At 40.9% G+C, this 18,065-nt stretch overlaps 1 protein-coding gene across 9 annotated transcripts in view; it reads left to right on the top strand.

Moving 5' to 3' along the window:
- Nucleotides 1-18,065, top strand: part of LOC136872018 (uncharacterized) — an 811,539-nt gene that overhangs the window by 646,468 nt on the left and 147,006 nt on the right. For all 9 annotated transcript variants that reach the window (XM_068227292.1, XM_068227293.1, XM_068227294.1 and 6 more), the window contains one exon: nt 2,027-2,112. In XM_068227292.1, coding sequence (XP_068083393.1) covers nt 2,027-2,112 — 86 coding nt within the window. The remainder of the gene's footprint in view (nt 1-2,026; nt 2,113-18,065) is intronic.

Genomic DNA, 18,065 nt, shown 5'->3' with positions numbered 1-18,065 from the left:
GGCCACAGGGGTCCCGGGTTCGATTCCTGGCAGGGTCGGACTTTTTAACCGTACTTGGTTAATTTCGCTGGCACGGGGGCTGAGTGTATGTGTCGTCTTAATCATCATCATTTCATCATTTCATCATCATCATCACGACGCGCAGGTTGCCTACGGAAGTCAAATCAAAAGACCTGCAGCTGACGAGCCGAACTTGTCCTCGGACACTCCCGGCACTAAAAGCCATACGCCATTTCATTTCATCATGGCTGTTAAAAATTGTATTCTGCGCCCGTTGTTTACAAGAAGTTTTAAAAAATTAACACATAATATTTCAATTCTCAGTAAGTATTGTTCATGTACTATTGTGTGTGTTATTGACGTGAAACGTCTTATAAATCGGAAAGGATGGTGGGCACGTATGGCAGGTGGCGATGCAAAGAAATAGTTTACTCTACTTACAGTTTGCTTTACGTCGCACCGACACAGATAGGCCTTATGGTGACGAAGAGGTAGAAAATGGCTAGGAATAGGAAAGAAGCGACCATGGCTTTAAGGTACAGCCCCAGCCATCATTTGTCTGGTTCGAAAACGGAAAACCACCAGAAACCATCTTAAGAATATGAGCTCATATCTACGCAACGAAATAGTATATAGCTATCAAATATTTATGTATGACTTTAAGGTTATTAAGAATTACTTGGTTAGAGAACTGGGAAAGATCTGAAGGAAAGCATCACGATTTGTTCTGGGCATTTTCAGACAAAGGAGTAGTGCTACAAAAATGTTACCATCTTGGGGCTGGAGTAAGGAGACGAGCTGCTCGACTAAGCGGTATGTTCCGGGCTGTCAGTGGAGATGACATGGAATGACATCAGTAGATGAATAAGCTTGAATTCAGTTTTTTAAAGCAGGATAAAGTTGTAATTCAAGGGGGATAATTTGGGCAGGCATTCGTTCATAGGAAGACTAACTAGAGGTTGGAATAATTAACAAAGGGAGATCTTCGAAAAATTTTTAAATTCTCTGAAATTATTTAAGAAAATACTCGGTAAGGAACTGATAAGGAATGAGCCACTTGGACGACAGCCCTAAGCGCAGATCAGTTGTAAATGTAATGAAAGTACAAGAGATATCCGAACGAGCTTGTGCCATTCAAAAGAGGAAGATCGGAAGAGTAAAATAACTGCCCGTTTTGGAGTTGATGACATTATCGTACAAAGATAAATGGCCGCTATATATGGTTATAAAATCACGTGTGTCACTGCCTGCATAAAATTAATGAAGTTCCGCTTAAAATCGTGCAAGACGTTCGCTAGTGGGTTTATTTTAAGTCGTTTAGATCGTTCTAAACAGATACAACCACGAAACAAACTAAATTCATACACATTTTCAAAAAATGAGCGAGGTGAAATATTTTGTCATTTCAGGAAAAATGTGTAAATGCCTCCGAAATAAGTGAATAGGCGTATTGGAAAACTGTGAAAGTAGTTGCTGAGACGTTAAATCAATAATATTATTATTAGAAAGTAAATATATGCTAGATAAAAGAGCGTCGAGTTCTGAATCTAAGAAGCCCAGAATGCCAGCCAGAGAACATTCCAAAAAATGTCTCAAGAGTGACAGAAACTCAAAGCAACAGCAGAAGCGTGCGAGCAATGGTAGCTGACGGCATTCCTGGCGCCGCTACCTGTTACGTTGACGGCGTTTTGACAACGACGTTCTGCGACGACACTGAAGCGTCAGAACTCGATAAACCACGAGATTTAAGTTTCGAAATTAGTTTAATTTCATTTAGGCCCTATTCATTTCACCTCATGCACATCACCGGCTCATAAGGAGTTTCACGCAATGAACATCTACAGTAGTGTTGCGGTCATTATCTGTTTTTGTGGACTTTTTCAGACTAGTGGGTGGTTTACGGCGCTGGAGACGCCGCCAAGCGGCCATTGCCTCCTCCGGCGCTTTGCTCCGCTGCCTGGCGAATACTTTCCTCCTCTCGCTTTCTAATTCTTCATAGTAGTGAGTATGTGTTGTGTGTTCGCAGGGAGGTGAAGTTGCAGTCAGGGGAATGGTTCTACAAGCAAGTCCATCGTCGCTTCTACCCGGCGGCAATCGAACACAATAAAAACCGTGAGTATTGCAGAACTTCAAGATTTTTAGATAATCGACATCCTTGGACACAAACATTGATTGGCAGGGAAAGTTACTACCGACTGAAGAAACATTCCATTATGTCCTTAAGCGCACCAGGATTGGTTTTATCAAATGGCATCCCCTTTGTAGATTACATTAAGACATAAACCGGTCTATATTTAGGAGCCGATCAGTTTTTGTGTTCAAAAATGTACTCTTGTAAGACGGTTGTTAGTGGAGTTGTGACGGTGCAACTGATTAATGTCCGTCAGAAACAAATAATAGATCAATATTAATTATTTTCACCGTTTGCATTCTAAGACTTTATTTCCTAACTGGTAATAGAGGCAGCTGGGGTTGATAATATTTCTGGGGATATACGAGAAGGCTATGGGTTGGAAAATAGTGACATATCTGGATTTGATTACTGCTTGCATGAAGAGCGATACCAAATGAATACAAAGTAGCAATAGTAGCCCTAGTGTTCAAGGGAAACGGTGACAAATACAAAGGGGATAATTACAGGCCAGTCAGCTTGGTACGTGTTTGTAAGCTCTGGATAAGCGTTCTTTCTGATTATATTAGAAACTTTTGCAAAATTACTAACTGGTTTGATAGAAGGCAGATCAGGTTTAGGAAATGTCATTCCAGTGAAGTCCAACTTGTAGGATTCCAGCAAGTTATAGCAAATAGTTCAGATTCAAATGGTCAAATGAACTGTATCGCCATTGACCATTCAAGGGTATATCATGGGAGATTACTTATGGAAATGAGGACTATTGGACTAGACAATAGTGGTTGATAGGTTGGCTAAATATAATAATATAAGAAATATAAACGAATGAAAACCTAGTCATTGACCGGTTCAGTGATGAAATGAATGAAGTAGATATAGGCTATTATTACAGTGGGGTCGCCACTCCCAAAGTGAATTATTAATTACTGATAAATGAGATGAAATGATAATGGAGAGTGTTGCTGGAATGAAAGATGACAGGGAAAATTGGAGTACCCGGAGAAAAACCTGTCCCACCTCCGCTTTGTCCAGCACAAATCTCACATGGAGTGACCGGGATTTGAACTACGGTATCCAGCGGTGAGAGGCCGACGTGCTGCCGTGTGAGCCACGGAGGCTCATAAGAAATATAAATGATACGAGTAAAATACTAGATTCACAGATCAGGCAATTTGCTGATGATGTTGTACTGTACAGAGTAGTAAATGAGTTGCACGATTATGAGCGACTGCAGGAGGACCTAGACAATGGTGTGATGATAAACTGGGTGAAAAGTCAGGTTGTCAGTTTCACCAAGAGGGAAAGTCCCGTCAGTTTTAATTACTGTGTTGATTGAGTGATGGTACCTCAGGGGAAACACTGTAAGTACCCAAGTATTAATATAAGGCATGATCAATTGAAGTAATCATATCAACGAGGTTGTTAAGAAAGCTTACAGATCTCTCCACATGTTTATGAAGTATTTAAGGGTTGTAGTAAGGCTGTAAAGGAGAGGGCGTGTAAGTCTGTGGTAAGACCCCCAGTTGCAGAATGGTTCCAGTGTATAGGATCCACACCGGGACTACATGATACAAGAACTGAAAAAGATCCAAAGGAAAGCAGCACGATTTGTTCTGGCTGATTTCCGACGAAGGACTAGTGTTGTGAAAATGTTGCAACTTTGGACTGGGAAGACCTGGAAGTAAGGAGACGAGATGCTCGATTAGGTGGTATGTTTCGAGCTGTCAGTGGTGAGATGGCTTGAAATGACATTAGTAGACGAATAAGCTTGTGCGCGTATGGACAAAGATAATGAGAATTCACAAACATGGCACTCCCATTAATCGGTGCCAGCCCTGGACCTCAAGAAAGAAACAAAAGACTGCGCGAGCAGTGGAATGCAGCATAATGGAGTCCTGTCTACAGCTCGTAAGTACGTATACATATTTCTCTAGAGATTTCTCTAGTAACGACGTCATTTATTAATTCACCTCACATTTTAGACTTTATTTGAGTAAAAGCAATCATTATTTACCACTTGGGACAAATATTACAATGACATTTCGTGGATCAGATTCGTTCGCATAACCCCAGTTGACATATTTGAAATGCCAAATACTCTTTACAAAAATGTGGTTCTCATATACAACAACGACGCTGCAATATACGTTCATGTTTATTAATTTAATGGGTATTACCTGCTAAATTGTGGGTACATTTATATGTTAAAATTAAAAAGAAAATAAGGTTTGTCTAATGACATTGCTTCCAGGACATACAGTGATAACTATCATCAGCCAACGTTGTAATGCGCCAGTTACCTGTAGACAAACGAAAATAAATACAAACATAATGACAGAACTAATGATCACATATCAATACCGATACACTAATTGGGGAAAATAGCTGCCTAGCAAAACCTATTTTTAAATTTTCAAGTATTTCTTCGGGTTTCTCTTCGCGAAAATGTCACCCACTCAAAATTCACCAGGCTCTTCTTACACACGCTATGAAAATAAGATTAATTTGGACGCTCATGTTACCTACACTCAACTATTGTGATGATGTTCACGCTACCGAGGAACGAACAAAATGTGCAGAAGGCAATGACCTCCTGAATCAGTCTTATTTTTACATTAAAGTATTTCACACAAGTCCCCCCCCCCCACCTATTACGAGATACTCGGCTGGTTAAAGAGTAAGCAAATGAGATATTTACACACTTCTACACTCATTTTCCAACTTTTAATGAAGCAACCCCGCAGGATATTACCTCAGATCTTAGCTACTATACCTCTCATCAACTCATCAGCATTACATTCGATCCAGCTACTTTCTTACTATAATAATAATAATAATAATAATAATAATAATAATAATAATAATAATAATAATAATAATAATAATAATAATAATAATAATAATGGTCTTTACATCCCAGTAACTTTTTCGGAGACACCGATGTGCGGGAGTATAGTCTCGCAGGAGTTCTTTTACGTGCCAGTGAATCTATCAACACGAGGCTGACGTATTTGACCACCTTCAAATACCACCGGACTGAGCCAGGATTGAACCTGCCAGAAGGGCAGCACCTCAACCGTCTGAGCCACTCAGTTCAGGCAGAGTACCCGTAAATCGTACGTCAGTGTATAACCGTTCATTCCATGTATCTGGTGCCAGGTATGCAATTCTGTTCCGTTGAGAGTTGGTAACTGTACAACATTAAACTCTTTTAAAAAATATTGTTGAGATTTCCTCGTAAGAGCATAGCTAGGTTGTATGAATGCATAGACGAATGCGATAATGAATAACGTAGTACTTGAGTATTTACAAAAATTCATAGTTAAGAGTCAGCTGCCTTGCCTTCGCCGATGACCTGGCAATCCTGTCAAGAAACCTAGAGATAGCTGTGGAACAAATAACCAATCAATCAATCAATCAATCAATCAGTCAATACTGGTCTGCATTTAGGGCAGTCACCCAGGTGGCACATTCACTATCTGTTGTTTTCCTAGCCTTTTATTAAATGATTTCAAAGAAATTGGAAATTTATTGAACACCTTCCTTGGTAAGTTATTTCAATCCCTAACTCCCCTTCCTATAAATGAATATTTGCCCCAATTTGTCCTCTTGAATTCCAACTTTATCTTCATACTAGCTGATGTACCCGTGCTTCGCTACGGGATTCTCAGAAAGACTGTCTTTGTGGTTTTCCTACCTGAAGTCGTCAGAAGGAATGTAGTGATTAAAAGCAATGTTATTATAATATACTCGATTAAATTAATAAACCGCACATTTTCTCACTTTTAACGAACAGTACTACGATGCCGATCTAACAGTCCAAAGTTCCAGTGCTGCAATGACCAGACCGCAGACAGCCGTAAACACTTCTCTGCCATTTTTCCGTTAAATATGCACACTGCTCATTCCATTCAGTGCCTCAGAGTAGGAATTGAATAGCTCGAATGCTATGATGAACCAGTTTGTTACGTGTCAGTAGTATCAGAAATTTATTTAACTCCCCAGCTACTTCAGGCCAATTTTCAGGCAGGCTGTTATACGCGGTACGACCGGGTGAGTTGGCTGTGCGGTTAGGGGTGCATAGCTGTGAGCTTGGATCCGGGAGGTAGTGGGTTCGAACTCTACTGTCGACAGCCCTGAAGATGGTTTTCCGTGGTCTCCAATTTTCACACCAGGAAAATGCTGGGGCTGTAACGTAATTAACGTAGGGGCTGCTTCCTTCCCACTCCTAGCTCTTTCGTATCACATCGTCGCCACGAGTCCTATCTGTGTCGGCGCGACGTAGAGCAAATTAAAAAAAACCTCTGTATACAGCAGTAATCCCATCTATCGGAGATGAATGGCAACAGAGACACAAAGCAAATCGCAACAAACCTGGTCAATGTAATGTTATTGTTGATCAATGTTATGAGCTTTTTGTATTGTAGGCCTTTCATATTGTCTTCTTTCGACTCTGTATTATAAGGCCGTCTTATAAAATTAATTATAGCGTAGACTGTAGTTCCTTATTCCCCGACTTTACATACCGATTTACATTAAATTCTGTTTACCCATTTTCTCGTGACGGCGCTGATATGATCTTCGCAACAAAAATTCATATTCATGAATATCTCCGTTATCATAGCCGATACGGTCAATATGTATAAGACATAAATGATCGGAAATTTAATGCCATGTAACTTTATTTATATAGTAATTGTCAATAAGACCACCAATAACACAAATATTCGAGAATTACATTTGGGCCTTCCCCTAAACTACCATTTCTCTCAGCGTGAATAAAGTTATTTATGGCCCAGATTGTTGCGACTTATCCCCCGACTTTGCATACCGATTTTATTTACGATGGGATAACTAATAACAAATATTTGAGAATTAAATTTTAGGCCTTCCCCTAAACTACCATTTCTCTCAGCGTGAATAAGATTATTTATGACGTAGATTGTAGTGACTTATTCGCCGACTTTGCATACCTATTTTAATTAAGATAGGACCACTAATAACATAAATATTTGCGAATAAAATGTAAGGCCTTCCCATAAACTACCATTTCTCTCAGCGTGAAAAAGATTATATATGGCCTAGATTGTAGGGACTTATTCCCGGACTTTACATACCGATTTTCATTAAATTCTCTACAGCAGTTTTCTCGTGATTTGAGCAATGTACAGACAATACTCACTCACTCAAACTTATCCGTCTACTTATGTCATTCCACGCCATCTCTCCGCTGACAGCTCGGAACATACCGCTTAGTCGAGCAGCTCGCCTCCTTTCTCCCAGTTCTTCCCAGCCCAAACTTTGCAACATTTTTGCAACGCTACTCTTTTGTCGGCAATCGCCCAGAACAAATCGAGCTGCTTTTCTTGGGATGTTTTCCAGTTCTTGAATCAAGTAATCCTGGTGAGGGTCCCATACACTGAAACCATACTCTAGTTGGGGTCTTACCAGATACTTATATGCCCTCTCCTTTACATCCTTACTACAACCCCTAAACACCCTCATAACCATGTGCAGAGATCTGTACCCTTTATGTACAATCCCATTTATGTGATAACCCCAATGAAGATATTTCCTTATATTAACACCCAGATACTTACAATGATCCCCAAAAGGAACTTTCACCCCATCAACGCAATAACTGAGAGGACTTTTCCTATTTTTGAAACTCACAAGCTGACTTTTAACCCCGTTTATCAACATACCGTTGCCTGCTGTCCATCTCACAACATTATCAAGGTCATTTTGCAGTTGCTCACAATCTTGTAACTTATTTCTCTATACCGAATAACATCGTCCGCAAAAAGCCTTACCTCTGATTCCACTTCTTTACTCATATCATTTATATATATATATATATATATATATATATAAGAAAACATAAAGGTCCGATAATACTGCCTTGAGAAATTTCCCTCTTAATTATTACAGGGTCAACTAGTCTAATTCTCTGAGATCTATTTTCTAGAAATATAGCAACTTATTCAGTCACTATGTCTAGTCCAATATGCTTAACGAGGAGGCAGAGAAAGTTGGCCTCCAAATTTCTTTCAAGAAAACAAAGTACATGACCAATATCCAAACAGGCAGAGTACGGTAAAATGGAAAAAGTGGACAGTTTCAGATGTCTTGGTGAGATAGTTCGGATGAAAACTAGTGAGAAAGAAACTAACAGCAGCAGGCGAGAGAAGCTGGCCGCAGCTCTTTGTAGGACGCATGTCCTGCAAAAGGAAAAAGGCAATCTAAAGGAAAGCTAAACTCAGGAACTATAATACAGTGATCAAACCGGTGTGTCTTTATGCAAGTGAATGCCTGAGAATGACAGGAAATTCTGGACTGAGAGAAGCAGAGAAGTAGGAGCACAATATCCTTCGCAAAATAATTGGTCCTACGATAACAAATGGACAGTATAGACTCCGAGGAAGAGAAGAGCTATACAGGGATAATTAATGGCTGATGGAGTCAGTAAGGAAACGACGACTGAAGTTCTACGGACATCTGTTCAGGACGGATGCAACCCGACTAATGAAGCAGATTTTTAATGTGTTGGACAACAGACCCGGCTTGGATAAATTGTTCAGGGAAGTAAGGAAGGACCTCAAGAGTATGAGACTGAATCAGAAGGACATCTCTAACCGATCAAAATACAGATCAGTGATAAACAACTTTAAGGGCTTCCACGATCAACAAAAGCAGAAGAGCGGCTGGACATAAGAGAGAAGACAGGAAGCCAGAGAAAGAATGGAACGCTTTTGGACTACAAAAAAGGCTTCCATAAATGCCTTGACGTTGTCTCTAGTTGCCCTAAACAATAATAATGATAATTAAGATGCACTAAGTCACGTATATCATTAATTTCTTACCTAACTCGAGATCCAGTGGTGTAATTTACTTTGTTTAAAAATATTGTTATAATCATCATTATTAGCCACTGGCATCTGGTTACACACAAAATGTTGTCAATATGTTATCATATACCCCCCTTTTTCACCGCGGTTGATTGTTAAAAGCTCCTCTTTCATGACCATCTTCACCAACATTGTCATAATCATCATATTAATAATAAATAAATAAATAAATAAATAAATAAATAAATAAACATTATTTGTGAGGGAGTTTGGGCAAATCATACAAACTGAAAACCGGAACCTTAAAGTTTGTATCAGAAAGATTTGTCATCTTTTGTGCCTTCGTATGTTTCATTAAAGAAAATACATCCTCTCGTGAAAGGCAAGTGGGAGATGAGTGCGTGACCGAAGGGAGAGTGGACAGTGATTTAGGACGTGAGAGAGCCACAACATACGCTCTTGCTCCCAGAGCCACGTTTCTTGCATATCTCGTCTAGAGGATCGGACCAACCTGGAATTTTTCTAGAGTTGAAATACGAATAAACACCAATGGCCAGTTAACTGTTTATTACGAGTGTAAGAGCCGCACGCACCTTCTCTTGTTGGTAAAAACAATTATCAAGCTTTTCTAGGAGATACTTCCTGTGAAATTCCCTCGCTTTCACATATTTCATATACTTGGTAATGTTCATCGCTGTCCATGGACATGGTCCCATTTAACTTCCTGTTTCACACTTAGAAGTATCTCGTGATTCTTTATTGTTAATGACTACCATAATTGTTCATAGAACCACCGTTAAAAATCTGAATGGTAGAGAAATTTCTCCGGGTGTGGGAGGTGCCTGTGTTGAAATAATATTAGGCGTGCGCCCCGCTGCCATGCTTACTCGAGTGTGTACATCACGCAACGTTCGCCGGTATGCGGCTGAAGTCTCCAGAAGCAGTACCACTTATCAACTTCCGTGTTTTAGCAGAGTAATAGTTTTGAGAGATCTTAAGAGACGTGTTCGATTGAAGTCCCATGTTGTTTGTGTGTACCACTAAATACAGAGTATATCCGTGGTGATGTTACAAACTTTCAAGGATGTTGGAGGACAGCAAATGGATCAATTTAAGATAAGGAACCATATTCCGGAAACGTTCCAGTCAAAAGTTATAAGCCAAATTGTTTAATGTCCGACCGTTCTTAAGAGACGCCGGGGTGTCAGAGATTTACTGGATATGGTTCCAACATGATGGAGTCCCACCTCACCTTGGACTGAGGGTTCGTGAACACCTGGATTAGACATTCCCTGCAAAGTGGATAGGACGAGGAGGTCCTGTTTCATGGCCCGCTCGTTCACCTGATCTCGCCCCACTTGATTTCTTCTTGTGCGGCCAAGTGAAAAGCCTTGTGTATGAGACACCTGTCGAGACTGAAGAGGATCTCTTAGCAAGAATTCTCGCTGCCTGCAGCGCTGTTCAAACGACACCGGGGATATTCGAATTGGTACGACAGAACTTTGTGCGATGATGCCATGCCTGCATTGACGCCGGGGGACGCCATTTCGAACATTTCTTGTAAATGGAGCAGCTTGTGAAACTTGTGCAGGTAAACGGACTTAAATGAGTAGAGTTTTGCTTAACTTTTGACTCGATCGTTTCCAGAATATGGTTCTTTATCTCAAATTGATCCATTTGCCTTCCTCCATCATCTCTGAAAGTTTGTAACATCATTATGGATACATCCTGTATATACGACTAAGCGAATTGGCCGTGCGGTTAGAGTCGTGTAGCTGTGAGCTTGCATTCGGGAGATGGTGGGTTCGAATCCCACCGTCGGCAGCCCTGAATATGGTTTTCCATGGTTTCCCATTTTCACACCAGGCAAATGCTGGGGGCGGTACCTTAATTAAGGCCACGGTCGCCGTGAAAGCCTCAAGTAAAATAGTCTGTAATGAGAGAGAGAGAGAGAGAGAGAGAGAGCGCATTTTTCCGCCGCTCGTGGCAATTACCTCTCTTCTAATTCTACCTTCATCCTTAGAAAGTCAGGAACTCTTCTTCTATCTACGATGATTCGAATAAAGAGGAGATAATTATCTCACGCTGTATTTAGCTTTAAAACAATCACCACCACCGGGCTGAGTGCCTCAGATGGTAAAGCACTGACTTTCTGATCCTTAGGTGGCAGATTCGATCGCAGCTCAGTCCAGTGATATTTGAAGGGGTTAAAATACGTCATCCTCGTGTCGGCACCTCGGCGTCTCCAAAAACCGTAAAAGTAGTTAGAGGGACGTAAAATACAAAACATTTATTAACACCACCATTTCAGTAGTTCGCCAATGGATAGATTTGAACAGGCTACGTCATGCATCAACTCGGGTTGTCAATATTAGTCGGTATGTGCCTACATGTCTTGCTGTATATAATGTTCATCTTCGTCACAAGTAAGTTTTTGTGGTGCAAATCAAATTCCAAACTTCGACTGAACGAAAAATAATGGAGACTCTTTCCGCTCATCGACGAGTAAAGTCTATGACCGCTTCCTTCCTAATTTTGTGTCTGGACCATCTTCAATCCCTACCCAAATACAGAATTTCGAGATCGTCTGCACGATAAACAAAGTCTCTGTATTTACGTAGTGGATGTATCTGTGTATGTCAAAGACCAAGACATGTTCTACATGCAGTCGTAGTTTCTTGCTTGTAGTAAATTCCTTGAAGCTCAGGCAGTGCTGTCTACTGTGTAGAGATGAGAAGAATGCAAGAATGCGGAATGTGGCCTGCAAGCACGAACTTCCTGTTCTGCCCAGACAGATCAGCTCTTATCTGCTCGTATCTGCTACACGAAAACATTGACTGACACTTTGCAGTTTGCTGGATGACAACTGACAAGAGCGAAGAGCTGCCGGTAAAAGATAATATAAAGTCGCCTGGGTAGTAGCGGAGTTGCTATGGTAACCATTGCGTCACTGGCTCTGCTGGTGAAAACCCCTTCGCCCCGTGCCTCACCGGGCATGTGCATTCTTCTGATCTCCCAACAGTACTAAACTCTCTATTTCACATTCCTTTCTCCGGTAACATTTACTGTATTAGATCTCATCTAGACATTCACTTTGCGTAGCTCGGCATATACTGATTTACATTCGATCTCAATCATCATGTTCTGTTAGGGAAACTAGACGTAACACGCTACCGACAATAATGAAAGAGAATTTAATACCTTGTCGTAAGAATCCTTTTAGAAAAGATGTTTCCATTTATGAACTTACAGATGTTCAGGAATAAGCACGCACATCAAATGAGGAACTTTTATCTGTTAATGTTTTCTGTTTCTTAGAGCTTGTTGAAAGTTGGCCTAGAATTTGAAGGATTTTCCATGTATGGTTTACAAGCCATTATCCATGCGCTTTTACAATGAATAATAATAATAATAATAATAATAATAATAATAATAATGAAGAAGAAGGAGAAGAAGAAGAAGAAGAAGAAGAATTCTCACTAACTACTTTTACTGTTTTCGGAGACGCCGAAGTCTTGGAATTTTGGCCAGTAAAAGTTTTCTTATGTCCCGATGAATCTACCAACAGGAGGCTAGAGTATTTTAGTATGTTTTAAATACCGCTAGACCGAGCTGGGATCGAACTCACCAGCTTGGACACAGGTCGGTAAGCCACTCACCTCGGCCTTCTGAGACTGGTTTATTGATACAGACCTGGATAGCCTGAATCCTCGAATACCTTGGGCTAATCTTTTTAGAATAATGCTGTTCAAAATAATGCCAGGAAGTGTTCAGTTCCCTTAGGTTTGATACTTTGGGATCAATTTTGTCTTATCGAAAAAGCTAATATTTTTACCACGGAAGAATTAATCAGAATTCTTGATATAAAGATACAGTCTTGCGTGTTCTACTCTGGTCACAAAAACTGCCCCTAACTTCTTGAAAATGTAATTTACGATTCACAAGAATTCAAGTTCCTGTTGAATATACCGTGTTCAAAATAAGTTATACTGCAGCCTGTACACTCCCTGCCAGAAATATTTCGAAGACTATGAATTACCAAAGTTTTCATTCTTGACAGTGATTCTCTCTCTCTTTTTTGTTTTCAATATACAGTACATAGTTGAAATTAAAGTGTCAAATTTCCCTATGGAAATCAAATGATCATGAATATTAAGTTTTATGTCTCTCGGTCATGGCTATCCATCAGCGTTTGTTAATTTCAAATGACCGTCTGCCATAAGGCATGGTCTAAACGGTTGCTAGGTAACATTGTCTGACCATCCGCCCATACTTACATAACAGCCTGCACGGTTGCTAGGTTACACTTCCGTCACAAATTTTGTTACACCCACCGGACGAGTTGGCCGTGCGGTTAGGAGCGCGCAGCTGTGAGCTTGCATCGGGGAGATAGTGGGTTCCAACCCCACTGTCGGCAGCCCTGAAGATGGTTTTCCGTGGTTTCCCATTTTCACACCAGGCAAATGCTGGAGCTGTACCTTAATTAAGGCCTTGGCCGCTTCCTTCCCATTCTTAGGCCGTTCCTGTCCCATCGTCGCCATAAGACCTATCTGTATCGGTGAGTCGTAAAGCAAATAGCAAAAAAAAAAAAAAGGTTGCACAGATTTTCGGATGAAATTTATATCAGAAGTTTCCTGTTTAATTACTTTGAAACAAAGATAAGTCACTTGCAACTTGCGCACCCAACATTGTGCTGTACAGTAGCATACGGCATAGAAATGAACAAGAATCCCTTCCGTTCCCACTCGAGCCGCCCGGCCGGCGAGAGTCGCCAGTCTCAACGCAGGCGAGTTCCGCTCACACACAGGATCCGCACGAAACTTATGGCCTGTTTACACGCGGACAGTAATGTAGTGTTAACTAAATTTTTAACTTAAATTTAAGTGACTCGCAGCGTGTGAACTGTGACTTTAGTGGTAAGTGGTAAGTAAACGATTAAGTAACAATTTAGTCAAGTGGAATAGAATCCAGTCTATTTTTCCTTTCAAGTAGACTTCTCACCAGCTGCGCGCGCACCCATCGGAGTAGTGGGGGAGCACTGTACTTCCAACTTACCACGTGCGAACAGGCGCAATTTAGTCAAGTTCATAAGTTGTTGGTAAAGCTACGGAGCTGATCATCGTTGTGAGTTCCTTTTTTCTTTTGATCGTTCATTCTAATGGCCGAGAACAATGGCTAGATGGAGAGAAGCGTTTAAGTCACTGCAGAATTGAAACAATACTAATTATTGTGATAGGTTTTTGATGTGTATTCACTGAAATTTAAAAGCAATAAACCTTTGATAATAGTCGTTTTGCTAAACAATTGCTTATATATAATATTGTAAGCAATATGTATTTGTATTTTTCCTTACCTTATGAAATCTTTTTTTTTTTTTTTGCTAGGGGCTTTACGTCGCACCGACACAGATAGGTCTTATGGCGACGATGGGATAGGAAAGGCCTAGGTGTTGGAAGGAAGCGGCCGTGGCCTTAATTAAGGTACAGCCCCAGCATTTGCCTGGTGTGAAAATGGGAAACCACGGAAAACCATTTTCAGGGCTGCCGATAGTGGGATTCGAACCTACTATCTCCCGGATGCAAGCTCACAGCCGCGCGCCTCTACGCGCACGGCTCAAATCTTTCAGAGCAGTATATATATATAGCTTCATATACTTCCGGAATCATTAAAGATATATTGGTTTTGGAAAACTGAAGAAATTACGAAGGCTTCGGACATTATTTCCGGTCGCGAGCATATACAGCACGATATGCAGTTTCAGCTTTGCTGATAATGCACTACGCATGATGGTATCAGTCTTTTGTATCATTGGTTCAACTTTATGCAGTAATTCATTAGGCTAAATGTTACTTCTGACATTCGCAAGGATAACATATATCCCTGTCGATCCTCCTCGGCTAATTCTTTAAAGAGGACTGTACTTGCCCCGAGATTATTATTCCTTCTGGTAATCCATTTTCGCTCCCATTCTCTTTTTCTCCTAACTTTAGTCACCTCATCCTCAACTTCCTCTAAAATGTTATCTAACACGCAGCGAATAACGTTATTAACAAGTTTTACACCTTGTTGATGGCCGTCCATCTTATCTCTGATCTAGTTGACGACGCAGGAACGACTGAATCACATGGCTTGAGTGACAAACTGTCATGTACCACTGTACTAAACGCTGTCTTACGTTTAAACAAGCCTACGTGAGTCAAGTAGTAACTTACCACTTACTACTGTACTAAACACTGTCCGCGTGTAAACCAGCCATTAGGTGGAGGTGGGTAGGCGAGAGGAGTATGGTACGTCAAGTAAACATAGAAGTAACTAGAGAGGGAAAAGTAGAAAATCTTAGGAGTGTAATCCGAGAGGAATGTATATAAAGGTTTCTACAATTTTAAAAAACAAATAGTAGCATTTTTATTTCACAAAGGGTAAGGTAGGTAAGGGTTGTTCTGCCCGAAGGCAGTCCGAACCTCCACAGAGGTGTTCCTGAGCCTGAGTTTACGTGCGGTAGGGTGGCCAGTTCCTTTCCGCTCCTCCATTCCCTTACCCCCCACCAACAGCGCGTGGCAACCCATCCAACTCCTGACCACGCCCAATGTTGCTTAACTTCGGAGATCTCACGGGATCCGGTGTTTCAACACGGCTACGGCCGTTGGCTTTCACAAAGGAATAAACAGTATTTCAAACAGAAAACAAGGTGATACGGCAGTATCTTCGTAAGTGACTAAGTCATTAATTTCCAAGGAAATGAATACAGCCAAGTTATCTCAGTAACTGTCGAGCTTGGTTAATTCGAACGTTTTTACTTCGAAATCTTGAATAATTCGAAATTCCGTGCGGTACCTTAAAATTTGTATACAACACAATGTTAAAAATTCTTCCGAAATGTTTTTTTTTTTAATTCGAAGTAATACCCAGCGAGATTGAGTGGCAAAATGACATCCAGCCTGCTTTTCCGGCATGTCGCGAGCCATGGTACTGGGATTAGAAAAGTTCCGAAAGGAATGTACGTTAGTCAAGCTTGTTTGTTAGATTTCATGAAATAATCCCACCCCGTCTCTCTTCATTCCCGCCTCAGGCACTTTTTTCCATTGTGTACTGTACTGCGCTTCAGTCTATCTGAGGTCACAGATGATTCATCACATGTGTATAGGCCGCGCACCTTTTAGCGATATTTCTTTGTACGGGTGGTGGAGGAAGGAGGGAGCTCTCACGGTTCCCGTTATACTGCCAATGAATGAAAATGAAATCTGAATTGAATCGATAATATGATCGATCGATATGAATTTTCTAAACCTTTATTATCTTAAGCCATTAACTGTGTCATACACACTTTATATAACATTATATAACATTTCTCGATGCGAATCTTGTTCCCAGCATGAACACTATAGTTTGGCTTTGCTGTGTAAACAACAGTACTAGTACGTAAAATGTACGCCAGATGTCACACAGCGATGCATAAGCGATTCATAGTTTGTGTTTCAAAGGTTGCCAATACGAATCTCAAAGATACCCGAGGTCGACCTATTCAGCACTAGGGTGTCCATGTGTCGCTAAAAGGTGCGCGTACGGTAGGTACATTAAGGAAGACCAAAAGAGAAATTCCACCCAAATTCGTGAAAACGAAGGGAAAAGAAGTTTGTTCCTCCCTGTTTGGATTCACTGAGCACGTAACTCTTGTGACGAAGGCAGAGTGGTTCTCCTCCAGGGGTGTCTCTTCCCGCCTCGCGCTCACCTGTTTCTCTCCCTGGCCGCTTTCTGCGTGACGTCATGTGATATGAGACAGCGCTCGCCCGTCCTGCTGACACGTATTACCACTACAGTCTAAAATGGTCATAACTTCTGAACCATTCATGCAAATAATGTCCTGACAAGGTTATTGTAATCCTTATAAAATACTGGAGGAGGCCAAACAATTTATTTTGATGAGAAACTCGAGGATAATAACGAAATATTTAATTTTTTTTTGCTAGGGGCTTTACGTCGCACCGACACAGATAGGTCTTATGGCGACGATGGGATAGGAAAGGCCTAGGAGTTGGAAGGATGCGGCCGTGGCCTTAATCAAGGTACAGCCCCAACATTTGCCTGGTGTGAAAATGGGAAACCACGGAAAACCATCTTCAGGGCTGCCGATAGTGGGATTCGAACCTACTATCTCCCGGATGCAAGCTCACAGCCGCGCGCCTCTACGCGCACGGCCAACTCGCCCGGTTTATTTAATTTTAAGGAGTTATATTTTTTACCGCGGACTATAGCATAAAATAGCTTCTAGAGGGCAGCCGGTTGGAAATAGGTATGTGCCATCGTGGACTTTTTTGTAGAGGATTCTATGCTCTACAATTCGTGCGCTTACACTTGGGGTCTATCGTTGATGGTTCACGCAGCGTAAGCCAAGAAAGCAAGTGACCGGCCGACCGACCGACATTTTTGTCTCTTTCTACGTATTTACTGGATATCGGATCACGGATACATAATTTTATAGTGGTTCACTACGTGAACAGTGTTCGTGTTGTCAGTATCTGAAGTAGAACCACTGTACTGATTAAAATGCAGTCAACATATTATGGAAACGTGTGTGGCGCTATAAACTGTCGGCACGTAGAAAAACTCTCATGGGACAAAATTACGGCACCTCGAGTCTCAGAAAACCGTAAATGTTGTTAGTGAGGTAACACAAATAAAATTGTTATTATTTCGCATATTATAAAGACAATAATGACAACCATCATAGCCAGTTAGTCTGCTACTGTGATGGCATAAAAATACTTCCTCGCCAGCAATGCTTGGTTGTTGAAACACTTTGTAATAAACTCTTGAATATCTCCATTATTACAGCTCGTACGGTAAAAAGGTGTCAGATATAAATAACTGAATGAAAATCATATTTTCTATAATTAATGTTACGTGCTTATAGCCGCGCTGAGTAGCAACTCAAATGGTAGAGCGCTGGCCTTCTTAGCCCAACTTGGCAGGTTCGATCCTGTCTCAGTCCGGTGGTGAAGGTGCTCAAATACATAGATAGTGGGACGTAAAACCCAATAACATTATTATGAGCTAATAACTTATATTTCTGAATATATTTCGAAGCT

This window comes from Anabrus simplex, chromosome 4, assembly GCF_040414725.1.
Source record: "Anabrus simplex isolate iqAnaSimp1 chromosome 4, ASM4041472v1, whole genome shotgun sequence".
Lineage (NCBI taxonomy): Eukaryota > Metazoa > Arthropoda > Insecta > Orthoptera > Tettigoniidae > Anabrus > Anabrus simplex.
Note: the sequence above shows the minus strand (reverse complement) of the source record. Positions and strands in the feature narration are given on the sequence as shown.